This window comes from Macaca nemestrina, chromosome 6, assembly GCF_043159975.1.
Source record: "Macaca nemestrina isolate mMacNem1 chromosome 6, mMacNem.hap1, whole genome shotgun sequence".
In the NCBI taxonomy this organism is placed as follows: Eukaryota; Metazoa; Chordata; class Mammalia; order Primates; family Cercopithecidae; genus Macaca; species Macaca nemestrina.
In genome coordinates this window covers 8,994,869-9,014,789 of record NC_092130.1, presented here as the reverse complement: position 1 = coordinate 9,014,789, position 19,921 = coordinate 8,994,869, and the positions used below count along the sequence as shown (strand labels likewise).

At 56.3% G+C, this 19,921-nt stretch overlaps 1 protein-coding gene across 1 annotated transcript in view; it reads left to right on the top strand.

Annotated features, from left to right (window-relative positions):
- Window positions 1-1,427: 1,427 nt before the first annotated feature.
- LOC105480865 (fibroblast growth factor 18) overlaps window positions 1,428-19,921 on the top strand; it is a 38,858-nt gene continuing 20,364 nt past the window's right edge. The window contains exons 1-3 of the mRNA XM_011740059.2: window positions 1,428-2,013; window positions 2,189-2,225; window positions 18,381-18,561. Of these exons, the coding sequence (XP_011738361.1) occupies window positions 1,982-2,013; window positions 2,189-2,225; window positions 18,381-18,561 (250 nt within the window). The 5' untranslated portion in view covers window positions 1,428-1,981. The remainder of the gene's footprint in view (window positions 2,014-2,188; window positions 2,226-18,380; window positions 18,562-19,921) is intronic.

Below are 19,921 nucleotides of genomic sequence, written 5' to 3'. Positions count from 1 at the left end.
TGCAGGAATTTTCGCCATCACTCAGCACCTGGTTTTGAAAAGGTTTTCTGCACTTGCGTCCAGTGTTGAAACAGAGGCTATCTGTTTAAAATAGCCTCAGCTTTGAAAGGGAACTTAAAATAGCTTGCAAGGAGGCCTGATATTTGGAACAATTACTAATGTTTTATATTCATGGCTTCAGGAAATAGCACCGTTCCACAGTCCTACCTCAGTTTATGCTCTAGTGGACCATCAACCATTTCCAACGCAAGGAGGCTTTAACCAAACAGTCCAGATTCCTGAGTTTTGGTTGAGGCTGTACTCCAATGTCTTTCTCACTGACCTATTTTCCTTAGCATTGGGCCTAAGCAGAGCTTGGCTGACACCGGCTCTAGACAGTGAGGCAGGTGCGTGACAAGAACATCTACGTTTTGGAGTTGGTGGGAAGGACAGGACTTATGCCTCTGGAAGGGGTGGAGGCGGTAAGAACCAGTGTCCTGAATGGGACCCTGGTTAAAGGAACGAAGCTACATAGTATGCAAACGGAGGCAAGTCTCAGCCCGGTTTTGGGAGGAGGCCGGAAGAGGGCCTCAGCGTGGTCGCTGACCAGAGTCCTGCTGGCTGCTCCCCGGCGTGCAGCCGTCCGTGCTGGGGTTGCAGTGACGTCTCGGGGCCGCTTGGTGGTAGCCGTGTGTTTCCAAAGCTGGCTCGCCTACGGGAGAGCCCAGCTGGGATCCCGTGAACCGACCCCAGAACCCTGGAGGCGGCAAGGGGTGGGAAGGAGAGACGCCCCGGAGCCCCCTTCGCAGCGGCAGGGACGTAAGAAGAGAAAGGGGGCTCACTTAAGTGCGTAGCCAGTCAAGAGGGTGGCTGGGAAACTCCACGATCACAGGGCGGGTAAAAGCGACCCCCATTCAGTGGAGCCGCCCCGGGGCTGGGTCTGACCCGCCCCCTCTCGGCTCCCCACTCGAGCGCTGGTGAGTGCGACTAGCGAATGTGGGCAGGTGAGGACGCTCCGTACCTAACTGCTTTCTTGGGAAGCATCGCCTGCCCAGTTTGGGCAACGTTTGCGCGGAGGAGCGGGTCACTGCGTTCGGGCGCAGAGCTCCGACGGCTTCCAGCGCTCACCAGCTTCAGTTTCGTGGGTCCTGCCCCTTCGGAGCTGCCGGTTCCGTCGCCGAGAGTCTGAGCGCCTCCCCTCCAACCCCGAGCCGCCGGGAGAAGGAGGAGGAGGCAGCGAGAGGCCGCGGCAGGCAGGCGAGCAGGCAGGGCCGCCTTTGATGTGGGCTGGGCGCACCCAGGCGAGCTGAGCGCCCGTCCGGCCGCGCCCCGAGGGGGGAGCCCCCAGGCCCCGCATCCTCATTGTGCCGGCTCTGGCCCGGGCCCGCCCCCGGCCCCCCGCCCCCTCGCCGCCCGCGCGTAGAAAACGCCCCGGCCGCCGCCAGTGGTGGGAGGCGGCGATGCGCACGGCCGGAGAGACGCGGAGGAGGAGACATGAGCCGGCGGGCGCCCAGACGGAGCGGCCGTGACGCTTTCGTGCTGCAGCCGCGCGCCCCGACCCCGGAGCGCTGACCCCTGGCCTCACGCAGCTCCGCGCCCGGGCCGGAGAGTGCAACCCGGCTTCCAGCCCCGCCGCGCATGCTGTCCCCGAACTGAGCCGGGAAGCCAACCTCCCACGGACGCCCGGACGGCCGGCCGGCCAGCAGTAAGCAAGCTTCCCCGCACCAGCCAGGCGCCTCCTGCACAGCGGCTGCCGCCCCGCAGCCCCTGCGCCAGCCCGGAGGGCGCAGCGCTCGGGAGGAGCCGCGCGGGGCGCTGATGCCGCAGGGCGCGCCGCGGAGCGCCCCGGAGCAGCAGAGTCTGCAGCAGCAGCAGCCGGCGAGGAGGGAGCAGCAGCAGCGGCGGCGGCGGCGGCGGCGGCGGCGGAGGCGCCCGGTCCCGGCCGCGCGGAGCGGACATGTGCAGGCTGGGCTAGGAGCCGCCGCCTCCCTCCCGCCCAGCGATGTATTCAGCGCCCTCCGCCTGCACTTGCCTGTAAGCGCCCGCGCGCGGGGCTGCCCACCCTGCCTGGCCGTCTGTCCGTGTGCCTGTGCCCTGTGCCTCTGTCTACCCGCCCGTCCGTTCGCTTGACTGTTCGACTGAGTGTCTGTCTGTCCGTGCGCCCCCCTCCTCAGGTCCCACTGACCGCTTCTCCATCTGTTTCCCGCAGGTGTTTACACTTCCTGCTGCTGTGCTTCCAGGTACAGGTACGTGGGCTCCTGACTCTGACCTCCTCCCGCCCCTGCCTCGCGGTACACGCCGACCCCCCTTCCCCGGCCGCGCCCCCTCCCTGTGCCCCACCCCTCCTGGGCGCCGAGCCCAGTGCACCTGTTCCCAGGGCGCGGAAGGGCGGCTCCGCGCGCGCCCTGCGCCGGCGGGGGACCGGCCAAGGGCAAGGGGCTCTGCCGCGGGGCCCGAGGCGGCGCTGGCTGTCGCGGCCCCTGTCGGCCTCGGCTGGAAGGAGATCCCGCAGACCCGGCGGGTTCAGCCGCAGCAATATACCCGGCTCTAAGACCCCTGCCCGCAGTCAGCGAGGGGTAGGACCTAGGGATTTTCTCTGCCAACCTTCCCTTAACATCACCGCTTCCAAACAAAAAGGCTTTCAGCCGAGTGGATTTCGAGTCCAGGGAGAAAGCTTCAGTTGTAAATTACTCTGTGGTTTTGAAGGCTCTTGCAGCACTGAGACACACATACAGACACACACACGCCCCGGACAAGGGGAACCTCGAGGGCGCCTAGGCCGAGTGGCCGTTGCCCGCGAGGCCGCTCCCGGACGGGCCACGCTCCGCACTCCCTCGCCTAAGGTGGTGCAGCCCTCGTTGGTTCCCCGCCTGCTCCCCGTTCGCTCGCTCTCCGTGAATCAGAAGAGGGCTTGGCGCTCAGCCTGGAAAGCACTTGCTAAAATCTGATCTGTTACTTCAGCAGCTTTCAGACTCGGGAAGGTCTTGGCACACAGACAGTTGGAACGCTCTGGCTTCCAAAGCCGTAGAAATGAAGGAAAAAGGGTTGGGGGGAGGGAGAGAGAAGAGCGAAAAAGGGAGCCGACTTCAGCCCCGATTAGAACCAGACCAGGGCTGCCTCTGCATGTTGGGGGTGGGGGGCGGCGGGCAAAGGGAATAGGAAGCGTCAGCTCCCCAAGCCCCCACCCACCTAGCGCTGCAAGGGGCCAGGCCAGGAGGAACTGGACACAGGCCAAAAGAAGGTTGTCTGACCCTTCCCCCTCGGTGGAAGGCAGGTGGCTTTCCGGGATTAGAGAAGAATCTTAGACCTTAGCCTTCTGGATTCAGGAGATCCCCAGAGCAAGTCTTAAGCACAGGAAATTGGTGGTTCTCCCGGTTTTCTGGCTCAAGGAGTGTTGTGTGCCTTGAGCACTGCTGGGACTCAGCAGCCTCTCGCCGTGTTTGGCGGTGGTGGGCCTGTTATCTTCCCTCCACACCCAGAAGAGGGTTGTTACCCTCCTGATAGGCACTGAGCTGGGGGCATCCAGTAGGGCTTGGGGACGGAAGGGTGGACGGACTGATGGGTTCTTTCCTCCTGTTGGCCAGGCTGGAGTCCCCAGTGACTCCTTGAATCAATATAACTGGAGTCAGTAACTTAAGACTGGCTGTTTGCCAAAGCAGATGTGACCCTGTGTGGTGATGGGGGCGGGGGTGGGGAACGGCTGGTGTCAAAGAGGGAGGCCAGTGCCAGGCATGGCCTGCCTGGTCTGCAGCTGAGTCCCCAAGCAGAGGGCAGGCCCCGGGGTCACTCCAGGGGTTCTGCTTGTCTGACCTGGGCAAGAGCTCTTTTCCAGAGTTCTGAGCCTGGGGGCAGGAGTGATGAAATGGGCATGGAGTAGCAGGGAGGCCTGCAGACGTGTGGCTCAAGCCTCTGGATGCCTGCTGCTCTTGGTTCTTCTTGAAGTGGGGCCCAGGAGGGGCTGCTGTGTGGTCTTTGTGTTCTCTGGGGGAGCTGGAGGGAGGGAGCGTGGACTCTGCATCCCACCTCCACCTCCTGGCCAGAGCTAGAGCCAGCATCTTGGGAAAGAGCTGGGTGGTCTGCCCTGGTTAGGTCAAACGGCAGCCTTAGAGCAGGTGAGGGAACCTCCTCTCCCCACCACCTCCACCTTCCCCCTTCCATCGCCCCTTTGTCCCCACCGGCCTTTCTGCATCCAAAGTGCCATAGGACTGATGTTTTTAACCCATGGTCCATGTACCCTTGGAGTGTCAAAGGATGGGATTGTGGGAGGGGGAGGCCCCTGAAACATTGCACAAAAATGGTGCTCAAATGTACTGTGTCTGGAAGAGGGTTGTCTGCTCCCCACAGAGTTTCAAAACATCTATGACCCCTAAAGAGAAAGAAATGTTATCCTGGGAGTTATGGGCAAGGTTGTCAGGCTTATGTCCCCATTTACACTATAGGAACAAAAGTCGGGTGGCCTTAATGGTTGAAATGAGGGGTGGGAGCCACATGATGTTAACTGCCAGGAATCTGAGGCCTGTTCCCTGCTGAGGTTTGGGTAGGCTACACTTAGCGGGTAGCAGCTGAAGCTCCTTTAGGGTGAGCAGGGCCCAGGGAAGCCTGTCTGCGTGGAGGGAAGGGCTCAGGGCTTTGCGATCCAGTGGCCTAGGCCTGAACCCCAGCTCCAGCACCATCTTTCCCTCTCTGTGGATCCCCAGAATCTTCGCCGCATCATTTGTGAAATGGTTGGTCATGGAGTTAAACTGGTATATGATAGGGGTGGGGAAGTTTTGCCAGTTCTCATCCCCCCAGGAAGGCACACTGTGGCTGCTGGGAAATGGATGTGCCTACACCCTTCCCTCCCCCACCTCAGTGTTTTCCAGGACTGGTCCAGTCTCAGCAGTGGAGTTTCTGGGCCCCTCCTTTCCTCCTGTCCATCGCTACCAGGCTCAGAATGGGTCCCTGCCCCCAGCTACGTTTCCATGAGCACATTCAATGCCAGACACCGTCCTGCCCACCCCCGAAGTGGTGAGCCCCGCCCTCACCCGCTGGCCACCCTAGGAAGTAGGAAGCTGGGAATTTAATAAAATCCCTTCATCCCTTCTCCACACGACTCGGGACACCGTAGATAGCTCAAATTGGAAGAATTTTAAAAATTTCCGTGGGGAGCAAGCGGCGTGACCAGTAAATTGCTTTTCTGCACTTGGCTGAGCTCTGACAATGACACCGGGCTGGGCCTTTCCCGCAGCTCGGCCGGCACCTGCCTGACATTGTTCCTGCCGCCAGGCTCGGCTAGGTCCTGGCCTTCCCCAGACAGACCAGGCATGACGCAGGCCAGGCCGGGCGGGGTGCGGGGGGGCATCCCCGACCTCTTGTCCCTCCTGCCAGCCCCTTAGCCCCTTGTCCCTCCTGCAGCGCCACTTCCTCTCTCACCACAAGAAGTGTTCAAGTTTGGAAGTTTCCTTCCATGCCCCCTCTTGGCGTGACCATCCCCACACCCAGCCTCCTCAGTGAGGTTTAGACCCTTTCTTTAAGCTGGCTAGGATGGGGAAGCTGGAGACAGTGTCCTTTGGGACAAAAAGAGGATGCGATGCTCTGTTAGTGGATGGCACTTTTTTTTTTTTTTTTTGAGCTCTGTCACCCAGGCTGGAGTGCAGTGGCGTGATCTCGGCTTACCACAACCTCTGTCTTCTGGGTTCAAGTGACTCTCCTCAGCCTCCCAAGTAGCTGGGATTATAGGTACACACCACCATGCTGGGCTAATTTTTGTATTTTTAGTAGAGACAGGGTTTCACCACGTTGGCCAGGCTGGTCTCAAACTCCTGACCTCAGGTGATCTGCCTGCCTTGGCCTCCCAAAGTGCTGAGATTACAGGTGTGAGCCACCCACCTGGCCTTTTTTTTATTTTTTATTTTATTTTTTATTTTTTTTTGAGACGGAGTCTCGCTTTGTCGCCCAGGCTGGAGTGCAGTGGCCGGATCTCAGCTCACTGCAAGCTCCGCCTCCCGGGTTTACGCCATTCTCCTGCCTCAGCCTCCCGAGTAGCTGGGACTACAGGCGCCCACCACCTCGCCCGGCTAGTTTTTTTTTTGTATTTTTAGTAGAGACGGGGTTTCACCATATTAGCCAGGATGGTCTCGATCTCCTGACCTCGTGATCCGCCCGTCTCGGCCTCCCAAAGTGCTGGGATTACAGGCTTGAGCCACCCCGCCCGGCCCACCTGGCCTTTTAATTTCTTAAAGCAACATAGTCCATCCATCCACAGTCAGGTATTCATTCAGCACATGCTTGCTGGGAGCCTGCTTCTTGCTGCCTTGGGAATAAGGTCTGGTCAGTCCCTGGCCTCTAAGTTTAAAGGGAGAAAGTGCCGGATGAGCAGAGTCTTGTCTATTCTGCTCCCTCCTCTCCCAGCACTGTGAAGTGGAGTGAGGCAGGCACGTACATCTTCCTTCCATTTAGCAGGGGAAGAAACTGAGTCCGAGAAGCAGTGATTTGCGTGAAGGAAAAAGAAGGTGCTTGTAGAAATTCTAAAGTGTCCCTTACATTGGGAAGCTGGTTCGGTTCTTTCAACCATTCTACAGGGAGGGCAAGGTAAGAGAGGGTAACAATTCTGTTTCACAGACGGAGAAACCGAGGCACAGAATGAGGAAGGGATTTGTTCAGGGTCATAGCTAAGACCCAACATGCTGGATTCAAGATCTTGTATTCTTTCTGCCATAGCAGATGGACCGTCTTCTCAAAGGATCCTGAAATTATTCAGAAATAACATTGGTGTGCCCGTGGAGTCCTTAGGGACATGCTAGGGCTCTGTAGTGAGATTCTCTTTGGATTCTGGTGTAGGGGGGGATGTTGAGAGCCCAGGTAGGCGTCTCTGGGCTTGAGGGTGTCTGACTTGGAGTCTGCAGGTCCTGATCCTCCTGGAATGTGTTGATCTGAGAGGGTCCCAGAGTTAGAGGGGGATACTTGGGGGCTGGGGCCTGGAGAATTCAGCAGTCCTCTTCCAGCCTTTCCCCAGCGGAGGAGGTGGGGGAGGGGGACGGGGCGGGGCTCCCCACCAGCATTCCTGAAGCTCGGGAGTGTCACCCGCTCTGAGATAAGGAGGTGGATTTTTAGAATTTCTTGTGATTGGCACGGCCAGTGTCAGCAGGCTTGGGGCAACCCATCAGGGTCACAGATGCAGCCTCTACCCTGCCCTGGGCAGCTCCAAGGACACACTGGACCCCCAAAGGGAGACTAGAGGGGGATCGGAAAGAGATTTCCATTTTCTGCAGGGCCTTTTGGTTCTGACCTAGTCCTCTAGCAGGAGACTTGTGGGTGTGGAAAATTGGGGTGCAGGCACATCAAGCCACCAAAAACAACAACAGTATTCATGGTGGCCACCAGGTATAGTGCGCTCACTACAGACCAAGTGCTTTTTTTGTTATTGTTGTTGAGATGGAGTCTTGCTCTATTGCCCAGGCTGGAGTGCAATGGTGCAATCTCGGCTTACTGCAACCTCTGCCTCCCAGGTTCAAGCAATCCTTCTGCCTCAGCCTGCATGCCACCACGTCTGGGTAATTTTTGTGTTTTTGGTAGAGATGGAGTTTAACCATGTTGGCCAGGCTGGTCTTGAACTCTTGACCTCAGGTGATCCACCTGCCTCGGCCTCCCAAAGTGCTGGGATTATAGGCGTGAGCCACCGCACCCGGCTGCCGTGTGCTTTTTTGTTTTGTTTTGTTTTGTTTTTTGAGACGGAGTCTCACTCTGTCGCCCAGGTTGGAGTGCAGTGGCGCGATCTCGGCTCACTGCAAGCTCCGCCTCCTGGGTTCACGTCATCTCTTGCTTCAGCCTCCCAAGTAGCTGGGACTATAGGCGCCCGCCACCACGCCCGGCTAATTTTTTGTATTTTTAGTAGAGACAGGGTTTCACTGTGTTAGCCAGGATGGTCTTGATCTCCTGACCTCGTGATCTGCCTGCTTCGGCCTCCCAAAGTGCTGGGATTACAGGCGTGAGCCACCACGCCCGGCCCGCCATGTAATTTTGCACATTATCCAGGTCAAGCCTCACAACCAGCCTGGAACTAGGGAATTCTACAGAGGAAGAAAAAGAGAGGCACCGGGGCATGAAGTAACCTGCTTTTGGTCACATAGCAAGAAAGAGGCAGAGCTGGATTCAGCTCTGGGTCTGCCCGACTCTAGGACTCAAGCTTACTTGTCTGAGGGCTCTGGAGTGTGGCTTTGCCTTCTCTTTGCTGTGTGACCTTGGGCAAGTTACTTAACCTCCCTGGGTCTCAGCTTCTGCATGTGTACAATGGGAAAAAGCAACCAAGGAAACCGTCCCTACTGCCTCAGATAGTTGTGGAGGGACAGTGCATGATCCAAACTCTTGTTTGTAGTCCGGACCACGCTCCTATGCCTCTTACTCTAGGAGAGTTCCCTTGCCCCCTGCCCGCCCCCAGCAGGTATAGTGAGTCCTTCCCCAGGGCTGCTGTCTTGTCGTCACTGTGGGAGGGGAGGTGTTGATTTCTCCTTTCTGTGGGTGAGGGCTGCTCTGAGGAACCTCTGTATGCTCCTAGCTTTTGCTGTGTCAGCTCTTCTCTAATGCATAAGACCCCGTGGCAGTGCATGGAGGGGAGGGCTGGCCTTAGAAGGGGCTTGGGCCAGCCGGGCACGGTGGCTCAAGCCTGTAATCCCAGCACTTTGGGAGGCTGAGACGGGCGGATCATGAGGTCAGGAGATCGAGACCATCCTGGCTAACACAGTGAAACCCCGTCTCTACTAAAAAATACAAAAAACTAGCCGGGTGAGATGGCGGGCGCCTGTAGTCCCAGCTACCCGGGAGGCTGAGGCAGGAGAATGGTGTAAACCCAGGAGGCGGAGCTTGCAGTGAGCTGGGATCCGGCCACTGTACTCCAGCCTGGGTGACAGAGCGAGACTCTGTCTCAAAAAAAAAAAAAAAAAGAAGGGGCTTGGGCCTGTCAGCACTTTGGGCCTGAGCATGGGGATTTGTTCTGAAACCCCAGCAGGTCAGTAGGCCCCTTGGGCTTCGGTCCGGCTTGCTAGCAGTGTGTTTGCTCTGACATCTCAGTGGCAAAAGGCCTCAGGCCATTCAAAATGCTGTTGTGCCAAGGATGGGGCCAAAGACAACCCCACGTGGGCCACAGAGAAGAATCCCTGAATACCTGGGTTCCAGTCCTGGCTCTGGCCTAGGCTCACTGACCTCTCTCTCTGAGCTTTGATTTACACACCTGGGTATCAGTGAGGTGAGGTCAGTGGCTTCTGTAATGCTTGAATGCATAGGCTTTGGCGTAGGGGAAACCTAGGTTGCATCCTGGCTGTGCTTCTTGGCAGCTGCTCAGCAAATATTCCTTAACCTTCAATTTTCTACACCTCTGTGTCCCCATCTGTAAAATAGGATCATGAGAAATACCTGTTTCTGGCCGGGTGCAGTAGCTCACGCTTATAATCCCAGCACTTTGGGAGGCCAAGATGGGCGGATCACTTGAGGTCAGGAGTTCGAGACCAGCCTGGCCAACATGGTGAAACCCCATGCCTACTAAAAATACCAAAAATTAGCTGGGCTTAATGGGTGCCTGGGATCCCAGCTACTCAGGAGGCTGAGACAGGAGAATCGCTTGAACTTGGGAGGCGGAGGTTGCAGTGAGCCAAGATCACGCCACTGCACTCCAGCCTGGACAACAAGAGCGAAACTCCATCTGAAAAAAAAAAAAAAAAAGAGGGCCGGGCGCGGTGGCTCAAGCCTGTAATCCCAGCACTTTGGGAGGCCGAGACGGGCGGATCACAAGGTCGGGAGATCGAGACCATCCTGGCTAACACGGTGAAACCCCGTCTCTACTAAAAAAAATACAAAAAACTAGCCGGGCGACGTGGTGGGCGCCTGTAGTCCCAGCTACTCGGGAGGCTGAGGCCGGAGAATGGCATAAACCCGGGAGGCGGAGCTTGCAGTGAGCTGAGATCCGGCCACTGCACTCTAGCCTGGGCAGCAGAGTGAGACTCCGTCTCAAAAAAAAAAAAAAAAAAAAAAAAAAAAAAAAAGAGAGAGAGAAATACCTACTTCTTAAGGGTTATTGTGAGAACTAAGTGGGATATTGCACACAGAGTAGCTAGCACAATGGCAAAACACTCCATGAATAATTGAGTAAAAGTAGTTGTTCAATCAATGATATTGTCTGTGTTAGGTACATAACATGCTATGGGGTGCTAGAGAAAGCTAGAAAGGATGTGTTCCTTGGCTCAGTGGCATCAGGCCTCCTCCGGTCTGAGTTGGGAGCACAGGCTTTGGACTTAGTCTGGACTTAATTGCCACTCTACCACTCAAGACTGTGTGGCCTTGGGCAAGGCCCTTAACCTCTCTGAGTCTCCTCTTCCTCACCATGGGCAAATTAAGGATACTAATCCCACTCCCCTGGCCTGTTGGTAGGAGTAATTGATGACCAGACATGTAGTAGGCACTTAAATATAGTGCTGCTCATCATCAACAATCCACCAACATTTACGGGACACTTGCTGCATACCTGGGCCTGGACTGGTTTTGAGGGGAATGAAGAAGGTATCCAAGGCTCTTCTTCCATGAAGAGATGGCACATACTTTGGGCAGCTCTTGTTTCCCCCAATCCCCATCCCACCTTCTGCCTTGGAATCGCATAGCACTTGGCCACTGTCTTTGATCCAGGGCACTCTGCGGGGCTCACGGGGATGGATGGGTTCCAGGCCCAGCACGCTTCAGTTGGCCATGTGATTGAGTGATTGACTGGCCTCTCTGTGACTTATCATTCCTGTAGGCATTAGGACAGAACCTCCCTCCCGGGGTTGCTGGAAGGGTGAGTTCCCCCTGCCCGGGGGATGCACTTGGCATAGCGCCTGGCTCATGATAAGTGTTGAGTAAACGTGAGCTGTGTATCTGCATTCAACTCTGGGGTGTCTCAAGGCCGGCTTGTCCACCAGCCCACGGGTTCTTGGAAGTCAAAGGGAGGTCTGACCTGTGCTGCAGGCACCATGGCACCTGGCACAGACCTGGCATGCTGGAGGAATGTTGGGTTAGTGAGTGGAGGTTTGGCGGAGAGGTTCTCTGGGGGTGGGGACCCAGACTGACTCCCCCCACCCACTCATCTGTGCCAGGGGCTGGGGCACAGCAAGGGCCAGCACCTATCCTAGCCCTTGGAGACTTGAGAAGAACGGGGGGTATGTGCTGGAGAGCAAGAGCTCAAGGATGCAGTGGGGACTCTGATGACAGGCCCGGAACCAGACTCTGGGGCAAGAGGGTCTGGCCTGGGTCGATACTTCATGCAGATCTTCAAATAAGAGCAAACTGGGTGAAGAGGACACTGTGAGCCTCCGCGTGACTGGGGTGGCTGGCGCATCCATTCCCAGGAATGGGGGTGATGGAAAAGACTGTGGTGGATTTTGAATGCTGGAATAAAGGGCTTGTTTGTTATCTCATGGGCATGGATGGCTACTCTCCCTACCCGGGGGCTTTAGAGAGCTGGAATTGAAACAGGGATCGGTGGGAAGAGGAAAGGGAGGGAGAGAACAGGGCATCGTCTTTATGGCTCCAGGGTTGACTGCCTGCAGCAGCGGGGCCCATATTGACGATCTGTACCATGAAGGCTGATGTATGGGGAGAGGAAGCCAACCCTCAGGCCCAGCCCCCTATCCTGCAGCGCCCCCTCCCCTGCTGATGGCTCAGCCCCGCCAATCAATACATTGATAGCCCTGGGAGCTTAATGGACAGGCTGGGGGGTGGGGAAGGGCCCTTTGCGGCATCACTGTCTGTCCTGGCTGAGTTGGTGTGCGGAGTGTGACAGGCAAGAGGCCAGAAGCCTGGGGTTGAGGACGTGGGGGCACCCATTGGAGCCACACTCAGATTCAGGGTGGGCCCAGCCTTCCTCCTCCCCTTTCCGTCCATGGGAAACTCATGGGCTTCAGATCCAGAGATGGGTTCAGATTGTGGCTCTGTCAGTTTCTGTTCAATTTGGGCCAGTCTCATGGCCTCTCTGTGTCTTCCTTTGTCACCTGGAACACAGAGATAGTAATAGTTTCGGCTGCTTAGGTTGTGTGAGGAGTGGACATGGGCCTGGCATGGGGGCAGGTGCCCAGCCAGTGGGAGCCAATGTGAGCTTCACTCTCAATTACAGTAATCCAGAGAGTGCCCCTTGGGCCAGAGTCCAGGAAGAGTTAGGGGAGCTGCATTTTCAGGTGGAGAGAGTGGATTTTCTCTCCAGAGTGGAGACTGCATTTTCGCTGGAGAGGAGTGAAGGTCTCCAGTTTGAATCCAGAGTTTGGAGAAGATCTGAAAGCCTTGGCTGGCCCGATGCTGCTGCTGCTGCTGGAGGAGGCAGGTGGTGTGGAATGTGGCTGAAAGTCTGGGGGCTGCCCCTCCTGGGACCAGGGAAACCTTCCCTTTCTGGGCAGGTTGCCTGGAGACAGGAGCATGGGTTACATGAAGCCTCAAGGATCAGAGGATGGGGACCTGGGCGGGAGAGGCTGTGGGGCCCCATCCCTCTCTCTTGAGTGGGAGCAGAAGGCTTAAGGGCTTCAGCTTTTTTGTGGACAATATTCCAACCTCCTTGCCCCCAAACTGTGGCCTGTGGCCTGAACCAGTTGTCATCCTGGAAAAGTAGAAAGGAGGTGGGTGAGGAAGAGGAGGGAGAACAGTGGCAGGTGAGGGCAAAGCAGGAGAGAGCCTGGGCTGGATTTGAATCTTAGTTTCTCACCAATTCTGTGACATAAAAGTGTTGTAACCTCTCTGAGCCTCAGTTTCCCTCTCTGTAAAATGGGGATATAATCGTACCAGGTTGGACGCAGTGGCTCACGCCTGTAATCCCAGCACTTTGGGAGGCCGAGGCGGGTGGATCATGAGGTCAGGAGTTCAAGACCAGCCTGGCCAAGATGGTGAAACCCCGTCTCTACTAAAAACTACAAAAATTCACCAGGCATGGTGGCAGGCGCCTGTAATCCCAGCTACTCCAGAGACTGAGGCGGGAGACTCGCTTGAACCTGGGTGGCAGAGATTGCAGTGAGCCGAGATCACGCCATTGCACTCCAGCCTGGGCAACAGAGTAAGACTGTGTCTCAAAAAAAAAAATCGTAGCAAGTCATAGGGTTGTTCTGGGCATTACATACGAAGATGTCCCTCAAGAGATTCTTAGCACAGAGGAAGTGCTCAACACACAGTGGCTGTTTAAGAAACAAAACAAAACTAAAGGAAAAAGAGTCATGATTGTTACTAATATAATCTCTTTCTGAGATACGTATTGTAAACAGTTCCCATTTTGCTGATGGGAAAACTGAGAGCTAAAGAAGTCAAATAAGTTGCTTGACTGAGGGTGAAGCCAGGTGACAGCTAAGGTCAGTCAGTGCTGGTTGCCGTGTTAGTGTTGCCTGTGTGGTGTGTGTACATAGGTGATGTGTGATGTGATGCACATTTGTGGGAGGTGGAAAGGGGGGCCAGGAAGAAAGAGGAAAATCCCAAACATGCTTTTCAGCCACGAGTGGGCTGGAGAGGCTGAGGTCTTCAGGCCAGAGGGAGTGATGGAGGCTGTTGGATGCCCTGGTGTGAGATGGTACCTTGGTTGATCCCTGAAGCTGGCACTAGGCTGGGGGCTCACCTCAACCTCTTTTCACCCCGTGGAAGGTTCTTACCAAGGTGCCTAAGAGGGGAAGCTTGCAAGGTAGACGGGGCTTGATTGTAAGGATGACACTTGGCTGTTGTCCCGGGTAATAGGGAGCCCGGGCAGGGACATGGCATCACGTTTTGTGTTAAGACCTGCACTGGGAGAGGATGGAACCAAAGGCAGAAGGTGGGTGGGCTCTGTGCCACTGAGCCCCATGATTGTCCCCAGGGCCGGGGGACCTTGGCAGGCTTGGGGGAGGGATTTGAGCCTCTTGGGGCCTCCTTGCCTCTGTGCGTTTGCTGCATTGGAAGAGTGAAGATTTCTACCAGGACGGAAGCCCTCGAGGCAGGGGAAGCAGGGGCTGGGGACAACTGGAATCTTAGGCTGAAGAGGACCCTAGGCCCAAAAGATAATCCATGTGCATGGCGTGGCAGGCAAGGTAGAATGACAAAAGGCACCTTGTCTCCGTCGAAGACTTGCTTTATGCACCAACCCTTCTCTCCTTTTGAGAGTTGCAGCAGGCTGGGTATGGTGGCTCACACCTGTAATCCCAGCACTTTGGGAGGCCGAGGCGGGCAGATCACCTGAGGTCAGGAGTTCAAGACCAGCCTGGCCAATATGGTGAAACCCCATCTCTACCAAAAATACAAAAATTAGCTGGTGTGGTGGTGGGCACCTGTAATCCCAGCTACTTGGGGAGGCTGAGGCACGAGAATCAGGGAGGTGAGGTGAACCTGGGAGGTGGAGGTTGCAGTGAGCCCAGATTGTGCCACTGCATTCCAGTCTGGGCGACAGAGTGAGACTCAGTCTCAAAAAAGAAAAAAAGAGTTTCAACAATTTGATTTTGTTCAAACCGCAGCTTTTCAACACCCCTGATCATTGTATGCCTGGAGGGGTGTTAGCCAGGCCGACAGCAACACTGACTGTACTGGGAAGACCTTGAAGATAGGTCCCCCTTGCAGGGCACCGAGCCAAGTGATCTGCCACCCGGCTAGTAGCACAGGAGAAGTGGATGTTCCCAAGGCAGCCCCACTATGCATGTACTCTGGCTGCAGACCTTGAAATGGGCTTTAACTGGTGCTCACCTCCACGGGTCATTGAGGTGCCATGTCTAGGGGTCATTTTCTTCTTCTTATTATTTTTAAAATTTTATTTATTTATTTATTTATTTATTTCAGACAGATTCTCACTCTGTCACCCAGGCTGGAGTGCAGTGGTGTGATCTCTGCTCACAGCAACCTCTGCCTCCCGGGTTCAAGTGATTTTCCGGCCTCAGTCTCTTGGGTAGCTGGGATTACAGGCGTGCACCACCACACCTGGCTAATTTTTGTATTTTCAGTAGAGACAGGGTTTCAGTATGTTAAGATGGTGTTGAACTCCTCAAGCTGGTCTTGAACTCCTGGCCTCAAGCGATCCGCCCACCTCGGCCTCCCAAAGTGCTGAGCCACCGTGACTGGCCTAGGGGTCTTCTTAGCAGTGTGTCTGGAACAGAGGAATGCTGAGCAGTCAGTTGCCTTAACACATCCCTCTGTGGGGCACTCTGGCTGGTGAGTGGGAGGGCTGATGTTGGCCTCCAGGTTTCCCTCGCTTTTGGCCTCAGCCTTTTGGCATGCGTTTGCTGGTTGCCTTCTGAGGGCAGAACTGAGATTCAGGGATGAACCAGTCACACTGGACTTGGGACAATAAGCCATTGCAGTAGAGTGTTTGGGGGCCCTCACCCAGCCTGGGAGGTGGGGCTAGGAAAGGCTTTGGGGTGGGGGGTGTCACACCCTCCAGAGGTCTTGCCTGGGAAGCCCGGGGTGCCTCCTGCCTTTCCAGGAGAACGGACCTTGTTTCCAAACCAGAGGCCACCCCCCGCCGCCTCCCTGGGAGTTGATCTGGCCACAGAGTGGGGCTTCAATGGTGAGAGCTGGGCAAGATGGATTGTTCCCTCCCGCATCCTGGGGAAGTGCCACCCGATAGCCCCTGCTGACCCTGGGTCACCCACGCTGCCTCTGTCCAGTGGGCCAGGGAGAAAATCATTAATGGGAGGCCGGCTTCTGGGGCAGGGCAGCTCCCCTCGGGGACCCGGGGGAAGGAGATTGGTTTGACCTCTGGTCGATAAGGTCTCCTGTGAGCAGGAGGAGAGTTGGAGGACAGGGAGGGGACGCCAGAGGCCTGCCCTTGGGGGAGGGGACAGGGCTAGCCACCTCCGGAAGTCATTCCAGGAAGGTCAAAGGCCACGGGTGGGGCATCTTCCGGACAAATGCCCACCAGGTGTGGGCCTCAGGGGCACTGGAGTTCTTCTGTCCCTGAGCAGCAGGATGTGGAAGGAGGTGGGCCCCAGGTATCAGACCCGGGCTGCCAGTGGTGGAGTGGTGATGTGTGTGGCCAGTGAGGGGAGGGGGAAGTGAAGAGGGGGCACACTTGGTGGGCCAGCAGGCCAGGCCCTGCCTCACTGGCCTGTGTGGTTTGGAGCAATGGACTTAACTTTTCTGGGTCATAGTGTCTGCATCCGTTCAGTGCGGGTGAAAAGCGTTCTCATGGTGCATGGTTGTCAGGACTATGAAAAGCAATAGCATCTTCCCACATGCTAATCTGGTTTGCAGGGCTTCACCTAGAGCCCCGTGAAAAACTCCCTTGTGTTCTCCCACTAGTTACCCCTAGTGAGCCAGGCACGGCTCTGAGCGCTTAATATATGGCTTTATATATTTAATCTTTACAGCCACTCATGAGGAGGGTGCTGTTATCATCACCCTATTTTATAGGCGAGGAAACAGGCACTAGAGTTTAATAACTTGCATAAGGTTCCTTAGCTGGAGAGTGGCACACCCTGGGTTTTGAACCCAGGGCCAGCTCCTGATGGCACTGGTGGGGCAGGCAGGGCCCTGCAAGGCAGTGGCCTGGGGCTGCCTGCAGGGGTGGGGCACAGGAAACACAGTCTTTGGGGTCACAAGGCCTGGGGTTAATTCTGCGTTACTGCTCAGTTTCCTCATCCGTAATGTGGGATGATGCTTCCGCCCTGAGGACAATCGTGAAGGTTCAACAATGTGGTCCTGCCGACATACCTGCGGGCCCAGTCCAGGATCAGGAGATACATGCAGGTCTGCTTGGGGACAGAGATCCTACTGTAGCAAATGAAGGAAACACAGGCCTGCCCTTGGGAGCTCACAGCTGAGAGGTGAGACAGATGTTTTGGCAGCCAGGGTCCTAAGAGCTCTGCCATGGGCTGAGTGGGGCTGTGCCAGCGTGGGAATGGGGGTCCCTTGTGCCTAGCATCGTGATAGACTTTGTGGGCATGCAGGGGACAAACCCAGAATGCTGTCTGGGCTTCAGGAATGGCTCAGCCTTATGGCTGACATGGGATAGGACATGCATACAACCAGAAGGGTACAGGGGACCCTGCCCCAATGCTAAATGGCACAACAGGACTCCAGGCCTTTTCAACATTTGTTCATGCATCCATTCGAGAAGGGTTTGAGTTTCTACCGTGTTAGGTGCTGCGGATATAGTGGCAAATGAGAGACACTGCTCCAGCTTTCTCTTTCTCTCTCTCTCTTTTTTTTTTTTTTGATGGTGCTACCAGTCTACTGGGGCCAAAAGACAGAACCCAGATAAGTGCTGGAAAGAAGCACAAAGCATGGTGGGGGGAGGGAGAGTGTCAGAGCTGGAGGTGGCTTCAGAAAGGGGTCCAGGAAGGCCTGCATAAGGAGGTGACATTTGAGCAGAGACCCGAGTGAGCTCAAGGGGTTAGAATGTAAGGATCTGAGAAAGAGCATCAAAGCAGAGGGAAGAACAAGTACAAAGGCCCTGGGGCAGGAGTGTGCTTTGATTTTGGAATGCCCAGAGTCATGCCAAGGTGGCCAGTGGCCAGCGTGGCTGGTGGGGAGGGAGTGGTGGGAGAGGAAGGTGGAAAAGCATTCAGGGGCTCGCCTTGCAGGGCCTTGAGGCCTTGGAGGAGTCCTTCACCACAGTGTGATGGGAGGCCCCGGAGAGTATGAAGAGGGGATTGGGTTTGGTAAAGAGAGACTACCAGAAGGCGAGAGTGAAAGCAGAAGGCCAGTGAGGAGGCAGGTGCAAGTCGTCCCAATGAGAGGGGAAGGAAGATGAGCGCGGTGTGTGTTGGTGTAACCAGAGAAGGCTTCCTGAAGGATGTGGACAGGCACAAGCTAAGCCTCAAGGGAGCTGGAATTTTGGTGGCAGACGCAAAACAAAGGCTTCACCAGAGGAGTTAAGGATGTGGGCAAATGGTGTGGGAGCGAGCATGAGGACCCTTAGGGTGTGGGGAGGAGACCCCAGCATCAGCTGCAGGGGCGAAGTCACAGAGGACTTGGCCTGTTGGTTCCCCGGATGAGGCTCTCCAGGCCTTCCTCTTTCCCCATGGATGCAGCGTTCCGTCCCCTCTCGTTCCTCACCCGTCTCCATATGGATTTGAGTACTTTTCTTCCCATTTGCTCACTTAGTCCTCACAGCTACCCCGGGATGGAATCAGGGTAGGGGCTCTGCCCCACCACTTTACCGAGAATTGTTCTTGCTTTAACTGGGGGCTGTGGTGGAAAGAGAAGCTTTGTTGTCACATAGACCTAGGCCTGATTCTTAGCTTTGCCACTTTCTGGCTGGACCACCTTGGGCAACTTGCCTCACCTCTCAGAGCCCCCATTGCCTTGTCTTTGAATGGGGGTAGTGAGGGGGTGGTTATCAGTGTGTGCCACGGCCTGGCTCAGAGCCGGTGTAGACATGCCCTTGGTCTTTGTGGTGAGCGTGGCTGGCTCCTGCATGCAGTGGGTCTGGGACATCTGGGGTGGCTCATTATGTCCCTTTCCCTGCCCAGGTGCTGGTTGCCGAGGAGAACGTGGACTTCCGCATCCACGTGGAGAACCAGACGCGGGCTCGGGACGATGTGAGCCGTAAGCAGCTGCGGCTGTACCAGCTCTACAGCCGGACCAGTGGGAAACACATCCAGGTCCTGGGCCGCAGGATCAGTGCCCGCGGCGAGGATGGGGACAAGTATGGTATGTGCCAACCCTCTTCTCCTACCCCGTATACATGTCCTTCCTGGCCTCAGAGACCTCAAGTTCAAATGCCAGCTCTGCTGGTCCTGGCTCTGTAATCTTGGACCTGGCACTGATCCTTTCTGGGTCTGTTTCCTGATCTGTAAAATGGAAAATGGGGATGCAATAGTGAATCCTTGAGAGCATTGTCAGGCGTACTTACTGAAGATGTGAATGAGAAGATCTTTGGCTGGTAAATGCCCCCTAAGTGGCATTTGCTGTGGTATCAGTGGCTTGCCTGGGATGGCCTAAAGCAGGTGGCTGCTCCCATGCCACCACTCACCAGCCCCAGGTTCGGCCACTTCAAGGGGCAGGAGCCTCTAGGTGATGCTTTGTGGAAGCTGCTGGTGGTGGAAATCAGCCTAGTGTGTGTGTTATGTGCACGTGTGCCTATGGGCGCTTTGAGCTTGAGCCTGTGCACCTGTGATACGTGGCCTGCGTAACACCTTGGCCCATGGTCCTGTTGACCTGCCCTTGACCCTGGAACTGCCCAACCCTCCTGGAGTACTTGGGAGCTCTCCCCACTCCCCTGCCTGTGCTGCCTCTGCAATGGCTGGGAGGAGTGAGACATCTCAAGGCCCTGGTCCACAAAGGTGCTCAGCAGTGAGCGAAACAGGCAGTGCTCCGCCTTCCCAGAGCTTGGAGGGCATCTGGCCTAGACAGACACTGAGCAAATACCACACAGATTATTTATTTAAAATTGCCAGGCAGGAAAAGCGGAGACTGCTGCGAGGCCTCCTGGTCCTTGCCACTCACTGGGAAAGCACCTGCCCCCACCCATTCCTGCCTTCTCAGGCCCAGGTTCTGGGGATCTGGGGCTGTGGTCCTGTGTGTGGGGCCAAACCTGCCAGCCTGAGTGTTTTGGGGGTGATGCCCCGCCTGCCTGCCAGCCCTGCCCGTTGCAGTCAGGACATGACAACAAGACAAATAATTTCTTGGACCTTTTATCTTGGACACCATTTATTTTCCCTCAGCCCCGGGGCAGGACTGACCTCATAGTAGGGCCCAAGTGTGGCAGCTGCACCGTCACTGGGGGCTGGGCCAGGCCAGGCCAGGCTGGGTAGGGCTGGGCCACACTGGGCTTGTGCACCTCCGGACCAGCTGCCTCCCTTCTCCCCGACATCACTCTTCACCGCCTCTGCTCCCTTTCCACTCTCTTTCCCCTTCTTCCTTTCCCGGCTCTTCCCCGTTCCCTGTTTTGTTTCTGTCCACCTCTCTGTCCCCCTCCTCACCAGCTCTGCCTCCCTTCTTCGGACCACAGCTTCCCTCCTCCCCACCTCTCCCAGGCCCTCTGCTGGCCGCCTCTATGGGGCCTCCCATC